The 24,186-nt window shown below is 31.6% G+C and overlaps 1 protein-coding gene across 1 annotated transcript; it reads left to right on the top strand.

Annotated features, from left to right (window-relative positions):
- The first annotated feature begins 4,052 nt into the window (after positions 1-4,052).
- Positions 4,053-24,186, top strand: LOC130802850 (TOM1-like protein 9). The gene is made up of 10 exons (XM_057666945.1): positions 4,053-4,639; positions 11,012-11,090; positions 18,369-18,467; positions 18,567-18,680; positions 18,789-18,949; positions 19,523-19,604; positions 20,423-20,508; positions 21,273-21,464; positions 22,451-22,911; positions 23,185-24,186. The coding sequence occupies exons 1-10, from the start codon at positions 4,539-4,541 to the stop codon at positions 23,799-23,801; spliced, it is 1,992 nt and encodes a 663-aa protein (XP_057522928.1). The 5' UTR covers positions 4,053-4,538; the 3' UTR covers positions 23,802-24,186.

Consider the following 24,186-nt stretch of genomic DNA (forward strand, 5'->3'; position numbering starts at 1 on the left):
TTCAATTGACTTGTATCCCTTACAATAAGATCACATTCTTTCACATTTCATTTGTCGTAAAGCACTTTATGTATCCATTTTTCATATATTTTTTCACTAATTTATTATTTATTTTTCCAATTTACTTCTTACACTTTAAAACAATAAACACAATTTATAGCAGTGGATGGATATTTTAAATTCTCTAAAAAATCATGTCATTACTGGACATTGTGTGATTTATGATAATTGTCAATCCCTTGATTTTGCTACATCATTATCATTCCACTGATTTTCTTTTTTTTTTTTTGAAACGATCATCCTTTTAATCTTGACAATAGTTATATTATTCTACATTGTCTTTTTTAATTTCATACAAAAATTAGTGGGTCACAACCCATAAATTTTGAGTCATAATGAAAAAAAAATGACAACAAATTTTTTTTAAAAAACATGAGTCAAATCTGATCCAAACACAAATTTGATTATTTTGACATGTTTTCATTCACACGTCATTATTTTTAGTTTTACATCATCATTTTTAGTCAACACCAACTATATTCGTAGTCATTTTAATATTTTAAATCAACAATTCTTTTTTGTAGCCTTAAAATAGGTGTATTGATCTTTTTTATAAAAAATTATTCTTAAAATAAAAAATAATTATACACTCCTATATTTTAGAAAAAAACTTATATTAAAATCTATATATTTTTGAAAATTCTTTAACTCGTTGGGTCGATCCAAGTCTGATCCAAACACGATAAGACTCCTCCCGAAACCAACCGATCCAAAAACGACCAAACTCAAAAATAACTAATAGAAAGTGACCTTATTCGCGTCCAACCCATCATTTTGGTCTTAAATCAACCACATAGAAGCATATCAATTGACATATCACAAATTGTTGAGAGAGACTATTTTCTGACAGACGCGTTAGATATATGGCTAAATAGCCTAATTATAATAAAAATTAAGGAAAAAATAGGAACATATATTTTTTATTTTGAGGTTGTCTCTTTGAAAGACGGTCTTCACAAGAGTACCTGTTGACATATCTATAATCTATAAAGACTACTAATGAAAAAACAAGACTGACACATGTCAGACTCTCATTTAATATTTTTCTGCTCAATTATGCTGACGTGGCAGTTGATTATCTATCTATAAAGACTACTAATGAAGAAACAAGACTGACACATGTCAGACTCTCATTTAATATTTTTCCGCTCAATTATGCTGACGTGGCAGTTGATTATTTGTTGAAAATTATTTCCTAAAATACTAGAATTTATTTAAAGTGCAGAATAAGATTTAGATAGCTTTATTATTTTTCAATATGATTCCTATATTATTTCCAAACTGAATCTATCTATCTATAAAGACTACTAATGAAGAAAAAAGACTGACACATGTCAGACTCTCATTTAATATTTTTCCGCTCAATTATGTTGACGTGGCAGTTGATTATCTATCTATAAAGACTACTAATGAAGAAACAAGACTGACACATGTCAGACTCTCATTTAATATTTTTCCGCTCAATTATGCTGGCATGGCAGTTGATTATTTATTGAAAATTATTTCCTAAAATACTAGAATTTACTTAAGGTGCAGAATAAGATTTAGACAGCTTTATTATTTTTCAATATGATTTCTATATTATTTCCAAACTGAAATGTGACTAAAATGTTAATCAATATCATTTTTCAATACGAATTCCAATATTATTTCCAAAATAAAAGAAAATAATTTTTTAATATAGCAAAATTATTTTCCAAATTTGTTTAATAGCTATAGAATAATATTGTTCCTAAATTTATAGACCAGTGTAAATTTTTTAATAATATTGTGAAATCTGTAGAATAATGTCACTAAAATGTTAATCAATATCATTAATTTGGTAAGTATCTATATCTATAATCTATAAAAACTACTAATGAAGAAACGAGTCTGACACATGTCAGACTCTATTCAATATTTTCCCACTCAATTATGCTGACGTGGCAGTTGATTATTTGTTGAAAATTATTTCCTAAAATACTAGAATTTATTTAAGGTGCAGAATAAGATTTAGATAGCTTTATTATTTTTCAATATGATTCCTATATTATTTCCAAACTGAATCTATCTATCTATAAAGACTACTAATGAAGAAAAAAGACTGACACATGTCAGACTCTCATTTAATATTTTTCCGCTCAATTATGCTGACGTGGTAGTTGATTATCTATCTATAAAGACTACTAATGAAGAAACAAGACTGACACATGTCAGACTCTCATTTAATATTTTTTCGCTCAATTATGCTGGCATGACAGTTGATTATTATTAAAAATTATTTCCTAAAATACTAGAATTTACTTAAGGTGCAGAATAAGATTTAGACAGCTTTATTATTTTTCAATATGATTCCTATATTATTTCCAAACTGAAATGTGCCTAAAATGTTAATCAATATCATTTTTCAATATGAATTCCAATATTATTTCCAAAATAAAAGAAAATAATTTTTTAATATAGCAAAATTATTTTCCAAATTTGTTTAATAGCTACTATATAATATTGTTCCTAAATTTATAGACCAGTGTAAATTTTTTAATAATATTGTGAAATCTGTAGAATAATGTCACTAAAATGTTAATCAATATCATTAATTTGGTAAGTATCTATATCTATAATCTATAAAAACTACTAATGAAGAAACGAGTCTGACACATGTCAGACTCTATTCAATATTTTCCCACTCAATTATGTTGACGTGATAGCTTATTATTTATTGAAAATCATTTCCTAAAATATTAGATTTTATTTAAGGTGCAGAATAAGATTTAGACAACTTTATTATTTTCCAATATAATTTATATATTATTTCCAAACTGAAATGTGACTAAAATGTTAATCAGTATCATTTTTCAATATGATTTCCATTATTATTTCTAAAATAAAAGAAAATAATATTTTAATATAACAAAATTATTTTCCAAATTTGTTTAATAGCTGTAGAATATTATTGTTCCTAAATTTATAGACCAGTGTAAATTTTTAAACAATATTGTGAAATCTGTAGAATAATGTGACTAAAATGTTAATCAATATCATTAATTTGGTAAGTATGTTAAAAATGATACAATATAATAATAAAGATACAATTAGGACACATGTCGACTTTATAATAAAAATTTTCTCGCTCTTTTCATTTTCTTATTAGGAAAATATATTTTAGCATATCATGTAATATCTTTCTGATTAGTTTATTTAATTGATTAATTACAATAGATTTTAAAATTTTACCTTATTTACTACTAAGTTTTTGGCATATATAATCATCTAAAATATGTAATATCTTTTAATTACAATGGATAATTATCGAATAACATATTAATTATTTATGTAAATTAATAATTTTCATTAAAATTAATTTGTAATAAATTAAGAAAAGAAAATAACTTTTAATGTTTTTCATAAATAATCTTATATATTACTTACATGACTATATTAAAAAACTGCACAATAATTATTTAAGTAAATAATAATTAATAATTAGGATAAGATATCGCTGAAATAAATTTCAAATGAGAATTTTATCACCTATGTTTGACAAGTTTATAATACGTAAATACTTAAATTAAGTTATATGTTAATTTTTATAGTAAAAATTATGTTCTTAAGGCTTAAAATAAATTTTAAGGTTTTACAAAGATATTAAAGATTTAAATTATTTTTATATTATTTTTTATGTGTAGAAAATTTCTATTATTTTATGTAATTATTTATAAACTATATTATTATTAGTGCATAATTTTATGGTTATGTTTTATATAATAATATATTAATAATATGAATCTCAATTTAATAGTAATACTTTTACAGTTTTTAAAACAAATCAATTTGTAATTTCAATATACTTAAGAAATTAAAAATTATATAATAACTTATTACACATATAAAATTACTAATTTTATATTTAAAAAATTCATTAATCGTGCTTGACATGAAAATCTTTCTCGTTTCAATATAAAACTGATAACTACTTCCCAACCTATTAAAATCTTTTTCCCTAATTTCCTACTTTCTATCCTCCATAACCACAACAAACATGCCTTCCAAAAAAATTTAATATTACCCTGACAAAAAATAAATTAAATTCGAATCCAACGGTACAAATAAAATTACCGGCACAAATGATGCAATGAACTTCCACGTGTCACAATCTCATTTCTGTTGTCACCTTTTTTTACGTGTTATATGGAATTTAAGTATGAATTTAATTTTCCAGACGGCATAAAGAATTGTTTCCAATTCATGCTTCTGATAAAGAAATAGGGTTAGAAGAGAGAAATATAGTGTAGAAATTCTTGATTTTAATTACATAATTTACTTTTGATTTTGATTGTTGGTGCTGATTTTCGGATCCACTTAGTGAAATTTTTCCGATTTCGCCGGAAAATTCTTGATTACCCGGCGACAGCTATTTCGCTGTGATTTGATTGATTAATTTGTTGAAGTTTTTTTAAATTGATTATTGAAAGTGAAGAGGAAAATTTGAAGAGGAAAAAATGGTGAATTCAATGGTGGAAAGAGCTACTAGCAATATGTTGATCGGGCCTGATTGGGCTATGAATATCGAGATCTGTGACATGCTTAATAACGATCCTGGGTAATCAATCTTTTTTTTTTCCTTATCTTTTCTTGTAATTATTGTTTGGTTATTTTAGGATTTTTTTTTTTTTTTTTTTTTTTTTTTTTTTTTTTTTTTTTTTTATTGTTCGGAATACCCAGTGTTTAGAGCTTGATACTCGTAAACCTTGGTCAATTTGTAGAGCAGTTTTGATACATGAATATAGTTTTTTATTATTGGGTGAGGGTGACAGAATAAAGAGAATGCGTTTTTATGAAGGCGTCTGTATTTTTCTGGTTTAGAAAACAACTCCCTCGACTTTGAGCTAGATTATGGTTTTGTTCCATTGGAGTACTAGCAGATTTGGCACCTAAGAGACCAATTTCACTTATAATGTCAAGATTATACTTGCGGTGGGTAACAAATAAACCGTTCTCACTATTTGTGATTTCGAGACCAAGGAAATACTTTAGAGAACTAAGATACTTCATGTGAAAACACTCACTAAGATATTTCTTGAAATTAGTAATTGCATCAGGTCTGTGATAATAAGATCATCGATGTAAAAAAGTACATGAATAGAAATGTTACCTTTGATATAGCAAAACAAGGAATAATCATTGGATTGCCGAAATCCAAAGCATTTTAGAGCTATTGAAAGTTTAGAGAACCATTGCCGAGGAGCTTGACGGAGACCATAAAGAGATTTTCGAAGACGACATACTTGATGAGTAGTAGTAGAAAGTAATCCCGGGGTGGTTTCATATAAACTTCTTCTTCAAGGTCGTCAAACGCATTGTGGACATCTATTCGAGGAAGTTCCAAATTCTGGGCTGTTGTCTAAATAATAATCGAATAGTGACCATTTTTGCAACAAGTGAAAAAGCTTCGTTATAATCTACTCCAACAACTTGCCAATTTCCAAACACCACTAGACGAGCTTTATGTCGTTCAATAGAGCCATCGTCCTTGTATTTAATCTTGTAGACCCATTGGTATCCCAGAGCTTTCTTACTTGGCGGAAGCATTGTAAGAGTTTAAGTACTATTATGTTCAAGTGCATCAAGTTCCACTTTTGTGGCGGCATGCCGTTGAGGATGTTGATTTGCTTTAGAGAAAGAGGATGGCTCATGACCCAATATAATAGCAGTCAAGAATTGTTTATGACGCTTTGGAAATTTATTACAATTCACCTAACAAGGTATGGAATAAGGCGTGTCTGAGGACCACATTATGGGAGAGGGTGAACTAGAAGATAACGTGGTTATGTATTTGTGATATACCCTTTCAGACGAGTAGATAGCTCTCGAATTCTTTGTCTTTTACTTATGGATTGAAGTAGCATTATCAAAGTGAATATTAGTGGTCAAAGGAACAATTGGAAAGTTGATGTTGTGAGATAGGGAGTTGGTGGGCTGAGTGTGCATTGTTGGAAAAATAACCCACATGTAATCCCACATCGAATAATTAAAGGGAGATTGACTAACATGTAAACTTGATTGACTTCTCCTCCTATTACCAATTAGTTTCAGGATGGAACCTTATCGGGATTATGTGTAGCCAACTCTTCTCTAGGTTTTGTTGAGTACAAGCTCGTTTAAAAATTTATCATGGTATCAACCAACAGCTTTCGATCAACGGGAAACAAAAAATATTGGTCTTCCATAAAAAACCAATGTGCGACTTAAAAAAAATGATGTTCTTGCCCAAGCAAAAATGGGCTCACATGTGAGAAGGAGTGTTGGAAAAATAACCCACATGTGATCTCACTTTGAACAATTAAAGGGAGGTTGACTAACATATGAGCTTGATGGACTACTCCTCCTATCACCAATTGGTTTTAGGATGAAACCTCAACGGGTTTATGTGTAGCCAATTCTCACTTTACAAATTTATCATGTATTTGTGGTGTCGGTTGCTGAGGAAGATTGTAAGATTGATGGAAAGGTAGGTTTAGTCGTTTAAACAGATGGTAAACTTAGGGGATCATCAAAAAACATAGGATAGGGCACATTTTGGTGGAGTATCATGAACGGGCTTAGAGGAAGATTGAGCAAAAGGAAAATTCTGCTAATAATATTTATCTTTAGACGGAAAATGTCTTTGTTTCTAATTCATACAAACACCAACCCCTTTTACCAAAAGGATAACCCACAAATAAACATTTACGTGATTGAGGACCAAATTTATCTTTGATTTGCGGTCTATTATTGGTATAGCATAGACACCCAGAGGTGCGAAAAATATAAAATGTGGGAGGTTTGCAAAACAAAATCTCATATGATGATTTATTTTGAAGAATGGGTGTAGGGGTACGATTTATTAAATATGTTGCATTGGTGACACATTCACCCCCAAAAACTCGATAGGGAGATTAACTTGAAATCGTAAAGCCTTGGCCACATTAAGAATGTGTTGATGCTTACGCTCGACACGACTGTTCTGTTGAGGGGTGTCAATGCAAGAAGTTTGATGTAGAATCCCATTAGTGGCATAATAAGATCGCAAAAAGCTAGATTGTAAGCCATTGTCACTTCTCAAAATGTTTATACGTTTATTGAATTGAGTATTGACCATAGAAAAAAAATCTTGAATCAACTGTTTTACCTCATCTTTAGCAGACAGAAAAATCATCAACAATGATAAGAAAGTAAGCACCACAACTGGATTAAGTAGTGTAATCACCCTAGTGAAGACTACGAGTTTGATGAAAGCATAAGCAAGGAAGACCTCTTTAAATACTAACAAATCTAGAGTTAAAAGAGGATACAAAAGATTAGCATATAAATTAAACCTCCTGAATTAATGCCTAAAAATATGCATGAGATATTAACAAAAGATTACCAAGATATTTACTCATAAAATTATGGGAATTGATAGTTTGTTATTATTCTTAATATTATGAGAATTGATATTCTGTTATTGGGAAAAAAATAATTTTTGGTTGGTTTTGATGTGTGTGGATCAATAATGCTTGTTGATTTGGTTGGTTGTAATTTTGTGATGGAATGATGGTTAATAGAGTGGTTAAGAGTTTTTTTTAGTGTAGTAAATTTGATTATGTGATAGCGTTGGAGACTGGAGAGTGATTCCATTTTGAGTATGTAGTAGAGAGCAGCGAGCAAAGCGTGATGTGGCTCAATTTGATGAAGGGGCTTGTAAATGTACTAGTGAAATAGGTATTATATGTGTCTGATGAAGAGAGTCTTGCCCTTCATATGCTTTTGAGACTTGTGCGAGTGATGCAAATATGCGTTTCACACGGTAAATGTTGTAGCTTAGGTGAATTATAGTGGCAATAGAGTAATACACTATACCAGTATTGAAAAATTCATTGTTTGGTTTTTTGAGTTGATTTGGTTTCTCTAAACGTGAAAGTATTGCACAAGGAACGTTGTGTTAGTTTTGCTTTTTAGTTTGCAGATTAGAATAGTAATTGAGAAAAGGTTTGGGTACTATGTAGTGAAAGTCTGGAGCTCAATGTAGATTTTCTCCTTTCTTATCAAGGTGGTTCTCCAAAGGATGAGATTGATAGTGGAAGAATATGTTACAAAAGTTTTGAAGATGTGTTTGTAAGTTTTAAATGGAGTTATCTATGTGGTTGACGTTTGGATACTGAGAACTCATAAGTTTTCAGTATTTTCCTATGTGACATAGAAGATAATAAATGGAACAATATTATGCTTATCTGAAACACCGTTTCCCATTAGGAATGAAGGAAAGTTATGACACAAAAATATAACTCTAATTTGATACTCCTAACAATAGTGCAAAATATGACCAATATCATCGTATTGCATATTGTAAAGTTTTTTAAGCTTACCACGATAGATTGGTCGAGACAACTGCAAAACCATCATCGACGATGGAAGCCATTTTGTGATCGTTACTCCAACGGTCCAACCATGCAACCATGCAACGGTGGAAGCTATTTTTGTAAGGAAGAAAAAAGAGTAAATTATAGGAGTTGGGCGGAGACAAACAACCCATGTAATTTATGCTTTTGGATGGTTTAGGGTCATCCAAGGCAATCCAAGACTATCTTAATCACCTTTAAAGTGCGCCGAAAGACGACTTTGTTGGAGACAGTTAAAGTTGATTTAGAAAAATGGATTTGTCGGTATGTAACACATAGTGCAAAAATACGGTTTCGGTCACGGTCCGGTAACGGTCGTGACACGGATGGCCAATACAGATGATGATTTTGCTATCAATGCAGCCTATATTTTGGTCACTGTTAACTCAAAAAGCTTTACAATACGGTCGCGATACAGTGTTGCGACCTTGATTTTTGCACTATGACATAGCACTATAGAAATAAAGGGAGAGAAGATCATTGTGGACGTTGCAAGAGGTGATGCCACTCCATTTGTTAGGGTTAACTTTTTTTTATCACAGAGTAGACCGAAGGAAGGAGAGGGCTAGATGAGAATTGAACCCAGGTGCTTTCTTAGAAAAGCGGTGCTCTCCAAGAGTCCATCTAAATGAGGTCCTTTACCCCTATTGTTGAAACATTCCTGTATTTGGTTCTGTTCATAGTTTGGAAAGTAGAGATAGGTTGACAAACATTTACACTTTAGAAAATTTTAGATGAGTAGAATAGAGTCTTTGCGTGATAATGGCTGCAATTATTTCTTTCAAGCTTGTAAATTGTAATATGCTGTTATGTGTGTTGTTTCTCAATACTTTTAGGATATGTCACTTTTCTATTGCTAATCCACTAGCAAAGTTGAGAGCTAAGTTTTTTTGGCTAGTTGAAAATTGAAATACAACTTAACTTAGTGCATTTGTACCATTCTAGTTATTTACCCATTGGATAAGTGGTGGTATGGACTTTGATCTAATATGTAGCAATTTTTTGCTAAACTAAAGTAACCATTATTATTCGTAAAAGCTAATGTGGATAGTAAATTGACATGTTCTTTTAACACGTTTTCTTGGGAGACGTTCAATAATAACTGATGGTCTAGTAAAGGGGATTCAGAAATCTCAAGTTTGTGTTCCTGTTGGCAGATTTGTAGAGTTATTGTTGCATATCAAACATCTAGGATAGACAAAAGCGAGAGTGCAAGAATGAGATGGTTTTAATAGATTTTAAGGTTGTTATTGATCAAAAGATGCAGAGTTTGATGTTTCTCTTTGGATTTATAGGTATAGAGGAGGCAATTGTGTGCTTAAATGAGCTGTTAGAGGATTCAAGTGGTTGCTCGATTAGAAGTAAAAATAGAGGCTGAAGGAAGAAGGACCTTTGATAGGGCACTTTGCTCCTGTTAGATTCATTTAATATGATTGTATGAATTAAGTCTTGGGCCTTGTGGCCTTTGTTGTGATTTGAACCTTTTCACATCTTGCCTTGTGGTACTGCTTTTAAATTGTTTTCACTTAGGTCCTGGCTCGATTGAGTGTAAAAAGAGACAAAAGTCAATCACAAATTTTTTTGACGTTTTATAGGTTTGGATTGCTTATAAATTTGAGAGGAAAAAAATAGAGTAATCTTTTACCCCCAAATCAGAGTAAATATATACCCTAGGTAAAATTTCCTCCTAAAAGTTTTGGCTCTTTGTCCCACTATTGACCATTACTGACAAAACCACCATAATCATCATCATCCTCTTCAGTTCATTCTCCATGGATCAATAATTTTACCACTCAGAAATATTGTGCCATTTTAAATACCAAACCTCTTATTTAGTTCCACTCTAACTTATTTCTCCCTCAAAATTTCTCTTTGTATAGTTGTATTATTTTCTCTAAATTATTTATACCTCAAATCTTTACTTGGGATGACCCCCTAATATTACATTTCCTTACCCCACATTACCTTTTATAGAGATGAGGTATTTGGATGCACTACTTAGCTTTTGGAAAGGTTTATATCAAGGGTCTGTAAATAAGAAGCAAAAAAGGTGGATGTTTAACAAATAGGGTGTTTTTTTAAGCTGCAATTATTATTGAAAATTGTATGGATGATATGCCTCTCATTCAGTTTTGAGAGTAAAGGACGGGTGGATGAAGGTTGAAGGATTAGGGTGCACTTTTGCGTAGTTAAAACATAGTATTCTTTTTGTTTGAGCTTATTGCAGATTATAATTTAACTGTAAATTTTTGTAAGATTTTAGAGTAACACTTCGCGCCACACATTGGATGAACTAGAAGAACGCTAGGAAGTAGGATATGGTCCATATAGATAAATGAATATAATACAACATACGTCATTATGTCAGGTGCTCCTTTGGGAATAGCCCTATTCAGTTGGCACTTCACATATGTTTTTCGCCACAAGGTCAAAGTCCTATAAGAACCTTGTCCAATAGTCTACTATGCTATCAACACATTTTATCTGTGTCAATCTTTTCAAGTGGTTGAAATGAACTTTTGTAGCGTTAATAGTTTCTTATTTTGGTTGTATAGGCAAGCTAAGGATGTTGTGAAGGGGATAAAAAAACGCATTGGGAGCAGGAACTCAAAGATTCAGCTTCTAGCACTAACGGTGAGTTTCTCACAAAATTCTTGGTTATCATTCTTGTAATAGGAGCGGCAATCTCGATATATAATTAACATATAATAATAATGTTTAATACAAAAATATTGCAGAAGTCTCAAAATGCCGAACTTTTAAAAACTTTAAATCATAAAAACTGAAACTGTTTAAAACAAAAGTAAAATATTACATCTGATAAGAAATATTATTTGCTCAAAATGAAAAAAAATACATCATCATCAAGTCATCAAAAGATACAAAAAGCAGCTAAGTTCTCGATAAATAGTAATTGTTGCGGCCTGGATCGGAACCTGAACTAAATCCTGCAAAATGCTACCATCCATGATACGGATGGTAGCCGATTGAATCGGTTAACGCTTTACGCCAAGCATAACTTCCTATCCAGCTTAAAATACGGAAATTATACACTACATTTACAAAATAATAATTTAAGTACGAACTTATAGTTAATTGACACCACCGTATACTTTTACCATATTCTTTTTCTGTTACATACTTTTAAGTCATTAAGATACTATTCTCGATCCTGACATAAGTACGTTACTGCCATTTATACAATTCGGTAATCTTAACACTTTAGTAAGTTCATTTGGTTAATACTTATAACCATACCGTGCATCATAGCATCTAACACTAATCAAGTTTATCACTGATCAACAAGCACATAATATGACACCTGATATATGTAAAGATCTGGAAAGCCTAATTGTAGTGGGAGTCGTCACCCCTCCAATACAATTTATGCTCGAGCTCTACAGGATAGGTAGCTAACCCCCTGTCTTACACCACATTTTATGTGCCGGCCAACACGGGCGCCGGGATTTTACATGGCGGTCTATGGTTCGACATTACCTTACTATCAGGGTCATTCAATCAATATTGATTCACACAAGTACATCACATTTTTATTACTACAACTTGGCTTTGACTTTAACTTTGACTTTGATCAACTTAGGTGAAATTTAATAAAATTCTTAATCATAACGTAAAATTAACCTTTATGTCTTTATACATTTATTATTAAATTTTCACACGTTATATTTTATTTATAACTTTATTTTTAATAGTTTGCTAAATTCACACTAATAACTTAATAATTTATCAATAGTCTCTAAATTAATATTTTCTACAAGTAGCTACTAAAATCTATTTCTCTTTAAATAAGTTCCATAAATCAACATTTTCAACTTTACAATAAATAAAACTTTATTCTCTTAAAAAAAAATCAAATATTCTAATTAAAATTCAAGTTAAAATTGCATCATTTGGATAAGTTTCCAAATTCTACAAGTTCACCAAAAATCAATATTTCAAGTTTAGAAAAATAAGTAAACTTATTAGGTTTGCAAAAATCAACATTTATAAAACAAATAAAACTTATAATTTCACAAAAATCAATATTTCTAGTTTTAAAACAAGTCAAACTTATAATTTTCACAAAAGTCAATATTTCAAATTATAAAACAAGTAAAACTTGTAATCTCACAAAATCAATATTTCACACATAGTTTAAGCGACAAGTATACTAAAAATACTTTTATATTATTTTACAAAAATTTTGGTCAAATAGTTAGCAAATAAAATATTTTGTACAAAATAGTTATTAAAAGTTACTTTTATTATGAAATCTCATATATTTAAGAAAAACACTTCAACATTTAATAACTTATAAAAATTTCTCAAAAATATCTTTTTAAATTGTTATTTTATTATTATCACAAAAATAGTTGTAATAATTTAAAATAGTAAATCAAACTCTTTTTTTTTTATATATGATAGTGGTCGAATGACCTATGAGTGTTTTGGGCCCTTTTCACATAAAAAGAATGACTTAATTTAATTTATCATTCTAAATCCTAGATTTGAATATTTAATATAACCACTTACAAAAATAAAACAGATCTATCATAACTATGAAAAATAATCCGACAAGTTAGGTCCAAAATCTAAATGAAATGAGTTTTCGAGAAAAACAACGCTAAGCATTTCAAAAAATTAGTTTGACTATTTTACCGATAAACCGATTAATAATTCTTTATAATTACTTGAGTCTAAAATAAAATTTTATCAAAACACCAAGATGATATGGAATCATTTTAAAGAGATAAGTTTATTTAACTAATAAAATTCATGATTATTATTTTAAATAATTAATACAATCATTTTAGCCATAAATCGATATATATAAAAAAATAATTAAAGTCCATAAGGTCCACGACAATTTGCCCCAGGGGTAATCATGAGATTCAACATGTTATAGGAGTATGCCAACAAGTTACAAGTTAAGAAGAGCCCATTTAATATTTATTTCTTATTTAACTTTTTTTTTTTCAAATTTATTAATAAACTTTTAACTTATTTTAAACTTAAGTAATATATTTTCTTAGCTATTTTTAATAATTAAGAAAGTATTCAACACCTCTTCCTATTAGAATAATATTTTTAAACGAAAATTCAATTAAACATTATTTTAATAAAGTAAAACTCAAGGAACATATCTAAAATAATATCCTAACTTTTAGCTTTTATAAAGTACTTATAAAATACTCTTTAAAATTCCTAGTTCACATTAATTTTATCTACCGAAATTTCATCACAAAAACACCAGTAGATATTATTTTTAAGTATTTTCTCAATGCAAAAGTTCATAAAGCTAACATACATGAAGCTTAAAATAATATTTCACATAAAAAAAATTCATATATATCTACATTATCATAGTAATAAAATTTTTTCGTATTTATAGCTTTTTTAGAGTGTCCCAAAAATATTATTGTTTTGACGAAAATATCTCTAAACTGTATATGACTTTAATATAACCATGTAAAGTTTAAATGATTAAAATAAAATAATGTTGATCATGCTTTTTATATTATCAAGTAACCATAAATAAATATTACATAACGAGAGAGTTAAGAAAATGTGTACCATTTTCCTCCAAAGGTGGTGCTAAACCAAGTAAGAGAATAATAATAGGAAAATAAGAACTCAAAGAAATAAGCTCCAAAAGAGAAAGTCTTCAAGGCTCCAAGCTTCAAAGAAGTATATCTTCAATTACCCCAAAAAAAAGATATCCAAGCTCCAAAAGATAATACTTGACTTTTCAAAAGTTGATGATTATTGGCTTAAGAAGTGATAAGATCAAGCTCCATCTTCATTTGATTCTTTAACTAATAAAAGGGTATAAAGTTAGTAAGATGTTAATGAAGTGAAGATATAAGAAAGAATGGTAGAAAGATTTGATGATGGGGGTACAAGTGATCTCATGGCTACGGGGTATTTATAATGGGTTTTGGGCAACTTTGTAGTTCATTAGATTGTATGAAAAAGAGTGTTAGGAGTATAGAAGAAGGTTAACTTGTGTAAGTGATTTAGAGTGTGTAAGTGAATGTGTAAGAGTTTGGAGTGTAGAAGAAAGTTAGCTTGTGTAAGGAAATAATGATAGCTTGTGTAAGTGATGAACATCATGGGTTACTATAGAAAGGATTTTGGTTCATCAAATTTTTGTTCTAGTATGTACAAGTGAATATACTTTAAAATAATGAGTAAATTTGTAGTTTACTTAGAAAATTTTGCTTAAACTATACTTAATGTTAATAATAAAAATACGACTTATTTTTATGTATAAAATAATTAAATCAAAATATAAGGTTAAAATAATAAGTAGTAATATTAGTTTAAGGAAGAAAGTTAAAATGTAACGTTTTAAAAAACTGTGAATATAATAAACAAATTTTACTTTTCATACTATAAAATAATAAAATAATATTTGAGAGCTTATAAAAAGATTTTAAACAAAATACTATTTTAATGTTTAATATTTGAAAGAAATTACAAAATCGGAAAATGTTTAGGAATTAAAGATGGTTTGAAATGGATAATCAAAGGATTAGAGATTTGAATTGAAAATTCAGAATAATTAATCGGAAGATTAAAATTAAGAATTTTGAGTCTGTTACAATTCTTCTATTTGAGCGATTGTATTTTAAATATTGCACAAGTGACATAGTGATAGTCAGACTTGGTTGACAAGGGCCATATTGCATGATTTCATGCTTGACATGGGGATATGACTAGGCTCCTTTGAGAATCACTTCCATAAACAAGGGTCAATAGCGTTAGATTTAAAGGTTTAGATGTATTATTCACAAAGAACTACTGATTGAAAAGATAATTGATGACATTTAAACAATAGTTGTGAGGCTTTGGTTTTGATGATAGGGTAATTTCATTGACGACCAATCGAAATTGTGTTGTCGTTGCTAGTGGCTTCTTATTTTTGAGATGAAAAAGTAGAGGCTGTTGAGGGGAGGAGTTTCTTTATCAATATTGGTGCTTCTATAGCCCTTATTGTAAAATGATAAAACGTTGCTTTCCATATTTTGAAAAATGATATTTTTTTCAAGTAATGCTCATTGGCTATAATTTGGATTTTGGAATAGATATCCCTTTAAATTTTGATAATGCTGTTAAGCTATGTAAAACTGCAAGTTTTTTGGATCAACTTCAATTACAAATTGTTCTTTTTAACCTTTTACCAATGCGCTGTGAATAATCTCAACTTTGGATTTTATTTTAATAAATCAACTTTTGCCCTTAGTTTGTTGTTAGGGTACTAATAGGGTATGCTGATAGCAAATTGAGGACAAAGTTGAATTATTATAAAATAAAAGGTTATGCTGAATAGCAAACAAAGGGTAAATGTTGGATTATTAAAAAATAATTCAAAGGTGGGATTATTCACTACAGATGGGTAAAACATTAGATTATTAATTATCATTTTTTCCTTTTTGTAAATCTGCCCCCATGTCTTAAATTCTTGTATGAAGAGTAAGTTTTAGGACTTACTTCCACGTCAAATTATGTTCCTCGTCCTAGTAACATAAAATTGCACTTCTGGTGCATACATGTGTTATCATCTACATCATAGTTTATTTCAAGGACGTCAAGTGTTGGGATCAGATAATCAAATATTTATAGAATTTCAAAGATGGATTTTTTCCTATCTTCATTTCTGTGCAATTATCAAGCTCTTCTATTTGTTTTATATGTTGCATCAGGATTCAGGTTCCTTCAAATGTTTGTGTTTTTGATGTCGTGTATTAGTATATTATTGTTTTGTAGGTGTTGACGAGGGTTAAGCTTAGTTATATAATGTGTGAGGCACCTTATGGTGGAAAGGGTTTCTAAAGCTTGAATTGGGGCGTAGATTTTAAGATTCATCCAAATCTTAACACTGTTGGAGTCTCGATTAAGACCGTCTCTATGTTATATCCATTTCTTTTATTATTTATGTCGAAAGTTAATATATATGTAGCATTGAAAATTAATATAATATGAAACTTAAATTGGAATCATCTAAGCTCAACAGATTTGGTTATTGTTGCATTAAATTTAACGTATTATAAAACTTTTTATTAAATGGAATGAAATCTAATTGGATTAGGATGTACCAAGTTTGATCAATTAAAACCAAACCTAAACATGGTAGACTGAATTTGAATGTTCACAATATAGGGTATAACAAGTGTGATCAAATGAAACTGAATAAAGTTATGGTTGAACAATCATTTTCCACTCCAAGTAACTTATTTTGGGGGAGAATGAGGGAAATATGTCTCCTCCGTCCTACTACGGTAAATATTTACCCCAAATAAGGGAACTAATTCTTCTATTTCTTCTTCTCCGTCACTTTATAAATATTTTACCTCTGGAAACAACAATATTCTCTTAATTTTCTACTTCAACAACCTTGTTTTCTTAGTTGACTTTTGTTTCCTCCATGAGCAATTATTTTTCTTACTTGAAATCTCAAAAAAGATTAAAGGGGTTTAGTAAAAAGAGGTAAGAGTTATAATGAGGGGAATGTTAACATTAATGTAAATATGTAATGCCCTTTTAGTAATATGTGTTAGATAAATGATGTTAAACGGTATTTGTTAATTGGTACTGGAAAGTATTAATAAGTTCCAATAAGCTAAGCCTTATAAGAACTAATTACACCTATAACTTATTTAATATTGAAAAGACAATTAAAACCTCGTTTATTACACTGCGGATTAAAGCTATTTAGCACAATTGAACTTTTTATTGATGATTATAAATGTTTATACATAATATTATGTTAAATTTCCAATTGTACTTGAGATTACTTTGTTAAGTTGTATTTGATGGACTATCTCACTTTATTATATAACAACTATCTCTCTTTATTAAGTTGGATCTTCTGGACAAAATTGGGGCAAACCGTAGCCTATTAGAAACACATTGTTATCAGTTTGTGTACTGTTAAACAAACGTGATTCTCAACAAGAAGATATCATAATCGGACCTTATTCGGAGGCTCTAGATTCCTGATGAGTAGGAGCAAAGTCAAAGTACATATAATTTGAGTAGGAGTCGGAGTCATAATCAAAAAAAGTTTTGACTTATATTCGAATTAAGTTTGAGTCTTAGTGCAAAAATGCGGTAACGAAATGTTGATACGGTAACAAGAGTGACGCGATTATCATAGTGGCTAAATTTTGGTCGAAAGCATGAGATATCCCTTGAGACAGCCGAAAACGCGATTTTTTACACCTTTATAATGCGGAAATTATTGGTTGTTTTTTTTTGAAAACCTTTAAAGTGTGGTCGATACGGTCTTGTTTTTGTACTAGGTATAAGTGCAAAATTCGATCCAAGTTCGACTTGTTTTGGTCTCTATGCATAGTTACCACCCCCAATGACTTTACAAACAATTAAAGCCTGCTGTCAACCACCCATGCACCATCTTTTTTTATACACTTAGGGAGGGAAATCTGAGGGTTTGACATGTAAGCAAAATCTTGGGATAGGAGCGTCCTTTGTGCAGTGAGGAAGCAAATCTATGTCAACCTATAAAGTGAAACATTTGTCACATAAAGAGCAAATGTGATGGTATATGTGAGTAGAAGTTATTTCAAGTGTGACAAAGGGTTTTCTGTTGACAATGAACAATTCTTTTGGGGGGCTGCTATCTTTTCCGTGATCAAAATTGTTCTTTCTTTTTGTATAACCTTTGGTTTGGAAGAGCCCCTGTATACATGAAAACTGGAAAGCATAAGCTGTGTTTTGTTTGATTGTTTCTGGGGATCCGTATTAAAAAATCGATTGTCTTGTATTCTTGTGTTTCCTAAAAGTTGAGCTGTTAAAGAGGCTTGGTTTCTCGGTAATCTTACTGTTAAGTGTTAACTAACTTAATTTTTTCTGCTTTTGTTTTCTTCTATCTGCCTGATGGAAATATAGCTACTGGAGACAATAGTAAAGAATTGTGGGGACATCGTACATATGCATGTAGCAGAGAAAGATCTACCTCATGAGATGGTAAAAATTGCCAAAAAGAAGGTCAGGGATAATTTTTTTTCCCCTTTACTATTGACTATTGCTATATTAATTGGGCAGCTTTTATGGTTCTGATTCATGTTATTATGTATTTATGTAAAGCCGGATTTTCAAGTCAAGGAGAAGATATTAATTCTTATAGACACTTGGCAAGAAGCTTTTGGAGGACCCAGAGCACGATACCCACAATATTATGCCGCTTATCAGGAGTTATTGGTATGCCTTTTCCATGGACCTCCCTTTCTAGACTCTTGGGGGTAAAAATGCTTATCAGGAGTGATTTTGTTGGACTTTCTTCATGTTGATGGTATTTCTTTGCCTCAGCGTGCAGGTGCAGTTTTCCCACAAAGAACAGAAAGATCTGCTCCTGTATTTACTCCTCCACAAACACAACCTCTGTCAAACTATCCTCCAAATGTGCGCAATTCAGAGCAACTGCAAGAATCAGCGGATGCTGCTGCCGAGGCTGACTATCCATCATTGAGGTTTTTCTCTTCCCCTTGTGATAATTTTGGATGATAATTACCTCTGTTTGAAGCATGGGATTCTAGTTTTTGTCTTTACAAGATTTAACTAATTGTTTTTTTTGGTAAAAGGTGTGACTGAAATTACCGAGTGATGCTTGTTAAAGAATGGTCCTTTTGGTCCATATTATATGGAAATGACTAAATGGGTAAAATATTGGGTGGTGTCCGTGGTGGGGGTGGAGTGAAAATAAATTTTTCTGTTATGTTGATGTCATTATATGGTTTTGACTGTGTGTTTCATTTAGATATTAACTCATATAATAGATTCCTCTTGGAAATTCGAAATCAAAATTTGGTTATTAAATTCTTGACATCTGTTATCAAATAAGGTTTCCATTCATCTGTATTTCGTTTCACTGCTGCTTGCGTGATTTATGTATCATCATCAGAAATGGTTTGCAAAAGAAAATTATGTTGATACTGTAGCAAATAGCAATGGGTATTACAGGCATATGAGTAATGTGTGTCATAGGACTATTTTTAGCAATTAATCATATTAATCTTTGTCTCTTTTTTTGTCCTCTCGGATAGCATGTCAGAAATTCAGAATGCACGGGGGATTATGGATGTTCTGTCCGAAATGCTAAGTGCAATTGATCCATCAAAGAAAGAGGTAAATGTTAATTATTTTAAATAATTCTCAGTTGCCATTATTTAATTTAGGAAAGTATCCTTTAATAGTACATGAAAAATATAAGAAAAAGGGTGAATGACATTATCAAACGCTTTCACTATTGGAAATCGTCTATAAAAATATGTTAAAACGTCATGGTATTTGTAGCATAGAGTGATAAGAGATGGTTTGCAGTTGTGAACATATCTGATCTCATAAATGTTTGTCTTTGTTCTCACTACAGACAATTACTACTTGGTACGTATTGGGTTGGTGTTGGTAATTGATTAGGGAGATTGAGTTGTTGAGTTAAATTTGACGAATTATGCTATATACTGAAATAAATAATTTACTGAAGGTAAAGGGTACTCAGTTGATTATTTGGAAATAACATTTGGGATAGCATTACTGTAATGCTATATTTGGGATAAAAATATCTAAAAAGAAATAACACTCAAACACTACCTTTAGCTAGTTTCATTAGATTTTTGTAAATACTCGATTAAACATTAAGCTTTATTCAAATACTTCTGTGAACGTCATAATTCCGGGAGGCTTACGGTTTGATCAATTTGAACCACTGATTGCTACTGCATCAACTAGCATTAACTGAAATCACTTGCTGAGCCACTTCACAATGTTTGACAAGTATAAGCAATTGCATATTCCAATTTTTATTGGGGCTAGTAACTTAGTATACTTCAAAGTGAAAGAAGAGGAAATGGGTAGCGTTGGAAACCTTATGGCATTTTTAGAGTCTACCTTTGTATAGCTTTCTGGCTCATTTGTGCTGCTTTTTCTCGTGGTAATCTTTGCAGGGACTTAAACAGGAGGTAATTGTGGATTTGGTCGAACAATGCCGGACCTACAAACAGAGAGTTGTCCACTTAGTTAATTCCACATCGTAAGGCCTTCTGCTGTTGGATAATATGTTCTTTTTGGGGGGTGGTTGACCTAGTTTTCCTTTTACATGTTATGAGTCAAAGCAACTTATATCTACTTGTAAAATACAAAGCTGAATAATCATTAATTCTGTAAACTTTGATTTCCATGTGAGCCCATAAGTTTTCTCTGTTTTTCCCTTCTCGAATCTTATTTTTTATCCCTTGAATTTTTGTTTCTTACAAATCTTATTGCATCAGCTGGGGACACTGCTTCATGTATTAGTTTTGTGAAATGCAAAATGGAATGAGCTCATGATGACGTTGATTGTTTAAAATAATGTTAATTTAAATATTTTGTCATCTCTGCTTAGAGTTTGTTAAATAATTTTGCAGTTTATATACGTTCCTTCTGTAACCCCAATGAAATTGCAGTAGGTATTGTCTTGAATTGCTTAGTTCAGCTTTTTCATTGTTCATCAAGCTTAACTGCGAGAATGATCAGAGTAATATATGGATTTTTTTTATCTCCATTTTCTGTGATCAGTCATAGTGTTTTTATTGATAAAAGAGTTGGCTTATGTGATGGTAAGGTTTTGTGAGCGATATTTTGGCTTGAGTACTGAATACTTACACGAAGAAATGTGTGCTGGCATCCCTGTAGTTGATATATTTCTATTTGATGGAAGGGGTTGCAACTTTTTATAATCTGGTTAATGTATGTGCCATTAAAGTGAGATTATTAGATTTTTCTCTCCAAAATTGAGTTGAGGCATTATGGTTTCAGGGATGAGTCATTGCTTGGCCAAGGTCTGGCTTTAAATGATGACTTGCAGAAAGTGCTTGCAAAGCATGAAGCTATCGCTTCAGGAAATGTTGTGCTGCAGGAGAACCCTAAACCTGAATCTAGTAAGGCTCTCGTTGATGTTGATGCTCCTCTGGTTAATACAGGAGAAAGCAGCAAACAAACTGTTGGAAGGTACTCCCTGCTTCAATATGGAGTATAATTTTGTGATCTGTTTTGCTAAAACTGGATACTTGTAGTGTTTGTCTCCAGATATCCTGAAAATTGAACATGTGTATAACGCTACTGTTTACATTTATTGGAGTTTTATACTGGATTTGGATATCGTCGCCTAAACATAGAGAGGAATATTGATAATCTTGGACTTGGTCTTTATACTTCATAGTTATCACCTACATGCGTGCATTAAATTTTGTGATTTATGATTGCTCCCTCTATATTAGTCAATTTTACACTCTTGAAATTAGTTACCCATACAAAGAAATGTAGAATGATGGTGAAGAATTGAAGATTTTTGAGCACATGGGTATTGGGCCAAACTACATAAAGAAGTGTATAGTGTATGATCTGTAGAGCTATAATATACAAAGAGAGATGATAATAATGTAAATTTTTTTACAGAAGATGTATAGACTCACTCAGTTAATCAGGTGATATAAAAGATGGAAGTATTACAGAAGATGTATATTTTATACACTCAGTTAATTAGGTGATATAAAAGATGGAAGTTTGTGGCTGATGGGGCTGGGGTTGGGGTTGGGGTTGGGGTTGGGGCTAGGGCTGGGACAATGTTAGATTGTTAACTCACTTTTCATAGTGGTTTAGCTATGCTGACTGCTGTCATTTTGAACTTACTGGCTAATGGGACCAAGAATTGTTTTTGGCAAAGCTGCCAAACATGGGTAAAAACATAGTTTAGACAGAGCTTCCTGGTATTGCGTGTCTGCTTTTGGATATAAGTATGGCAGGATACTGTAAAAGTGACGTGGTGTTTTTGACATGTGAGTTTAACTACACTTCTATGATTGATTTTCAAGAAAGCATTTTGTATTAGGAGGCATTCCAATTGAGCATTGAGCAACCCAATTGTCATACCTTGTAATAAATTTTCTTCTTAAATAACAGAATTATCAATGTTTTTGTTTGTTTTTTTGTTGCAGCTCTGCCTCTGGATCAACTCTTTCAGCCCCCCATGCAAATGGCTCTACAGCCACGCCAACTAAAGAACTTGTAAAAATTGACCTACTGAGCGGTGACCTGTTGGGTGATGATTTTGGTACGCAGACTGCACAGGACTCATTGGCACTGGTCCCGATTTCTGCACCTCCACCATCTAGTCCTATTGTTCCAGAGAATAATGCTTTGGCTCTTGTAGACATGTTTTCGATGAATAATACTCCAGATTCCTCAAATTCTCAGGCTGCTTTTTCTTCTGGACATCCTTTACCACCAGAACTTCAACAGCAGCATAACTTACAACCAGGTCAACAAATACCGTTTGCAAATGGAATTTCTACAAGCATGGCGTTGCCTCAATATGAGCAGGCGGGATATTCACAACCTGCTGGTACTTCCTGGAACTCGCAGGTTTCTCAGCAGCAGCCACCTTCACCTGTCTATGGTGATTTTCTCTTCTCTGATACTCTTTTGTTAGCCCTAAAAAAGAAGGCAAACATGTCGTAGATTTATGTATTTTCAAAACTTTGTTTTGGTTATTTCAAAATCAATCCTCTAGGATGGGTACAAGCATCTGACACTTTTTAAGCTAGAAATACAACCTACATCTATTGCCTAAATTTCTTGCATATTTTGAATGCTGAGTTATTATTTAGGTGGTTTGTGGTAGAACATTATCATTTCTTTTCACTGAGATACTGAGTTGTGACCTTTTCAGGCTCTCAAAATGGAGGGTCGTTGCCACCCCCACCATGGGAGTCTCAGCCAACTGATATAAACCCGTCATCGAGTCCTCAATATCCTCCGGCAGTGCAGACCTCACCGATGGCTGGCCTGCAATCACCAACATTTCAGGGCGGCATGCATCCCTTTCACTCTCAACAAATAGGAAATGATCAAGTTTCAGGAATGTATGCGCAACACATGGCAGGTGGTCATATGCCTGGAATGAACATGCATCCCATGATGAACCATATGCCGGGCATGTACCCTCAAGCTTATCCGGGAGCACAGATGATGGGTATTTCCCAAGCACTTCCAGGTACCCAGATGAACTCTATGTATCCCCCTCAGATGTACGGAAATCAAATGGCAGCCTACAGCTATGGTTATGCACAGCAAACCGATGCTCAATATATCGACCAGAGAATGTATGGCTTATCTTTGAGGGATGACAGTTCTCTGAAGAACACTTCGAGCCAGACTTCAATGGCTTCATACTTACCTCCAATGAAATCGCAATCTAAGGGAGACGATAAATTGTTTGGAGATCTTGTTGATATGGCAAAATTGAAGCCAGGAAAACCCACCCCTAGTAGGACTGGGAGTGTGTGATGTTGGGGTTTATTGCAATTTTATCTAGATGTTTTCGGATTTTTATTTGATAGTTCACTTTGCTTCATTTGTTTTTCGGTTCTTTTTCCTGGGGTTTCTCAACTGACTCGGAAAAGTTTCCAGTCCTTAAGTATATACGCGGTTTTGCTGTTCAATCCAGGTTTCGGCATATAAAATATATGTGGCCATATGATTTGATGTACATCCCCTTGTAGACAATAACAATGATAGTGAAGGAACTTGAGTGTGGTTGAATTGATGGAAGATCTATTCACCTGTTTCTCTTTGAATAAAAAATTCTTGTATCACATTTTTGCTTGTAATTAAATTATTTAGGGGATTGTTTGTTGCAATATCTCCTTTTTCCCCATTTGTTTTTTCGTTC

This window comes from Amaranthus tricolor, chromosome 16, assembly GCF_026212465.1.
Source record: "Amaranthus tricolor cultivar Red isolate AtriRed21 chromosome 16, ASM2621246v1, whole genome shotgun sequence".
Taxonomy (NCBI): Eukaryota; Viridiplantae; Streptophyta; class Magnoliopsida; order Caryophyllales; family Amaranthaceae; genus Amaranthus; species Amaranthus tricolor.

What these genes read in the sequence shown, in the direction of transcription:
- LOC130802850 (XM_057666945.1), top strand. Translation starts at nt 4,539, where the DNA reads ATGGTGAATTCAATGGTGGAAAGAGCTACTAGCAATATGTTGATCGGG. An exon ending in GCTGACTATCCATCATTGAG is followed by an intron (nt 18,950 to 19,522) that starts GTTTTTCTCTTC and finishes CCTCTCGGATAG; the next exon opens with CATGTCAGAAATTCAGAATG. An exon ending in CACTTAGTTAATTCCACATC is followed by an intron (nt 20,509 to 21,272) that starts GTAAGGCCTTCT and finishes TTATGGTTTCAG; the next exon opens with GGATGAGTCATTGCTTGGCC.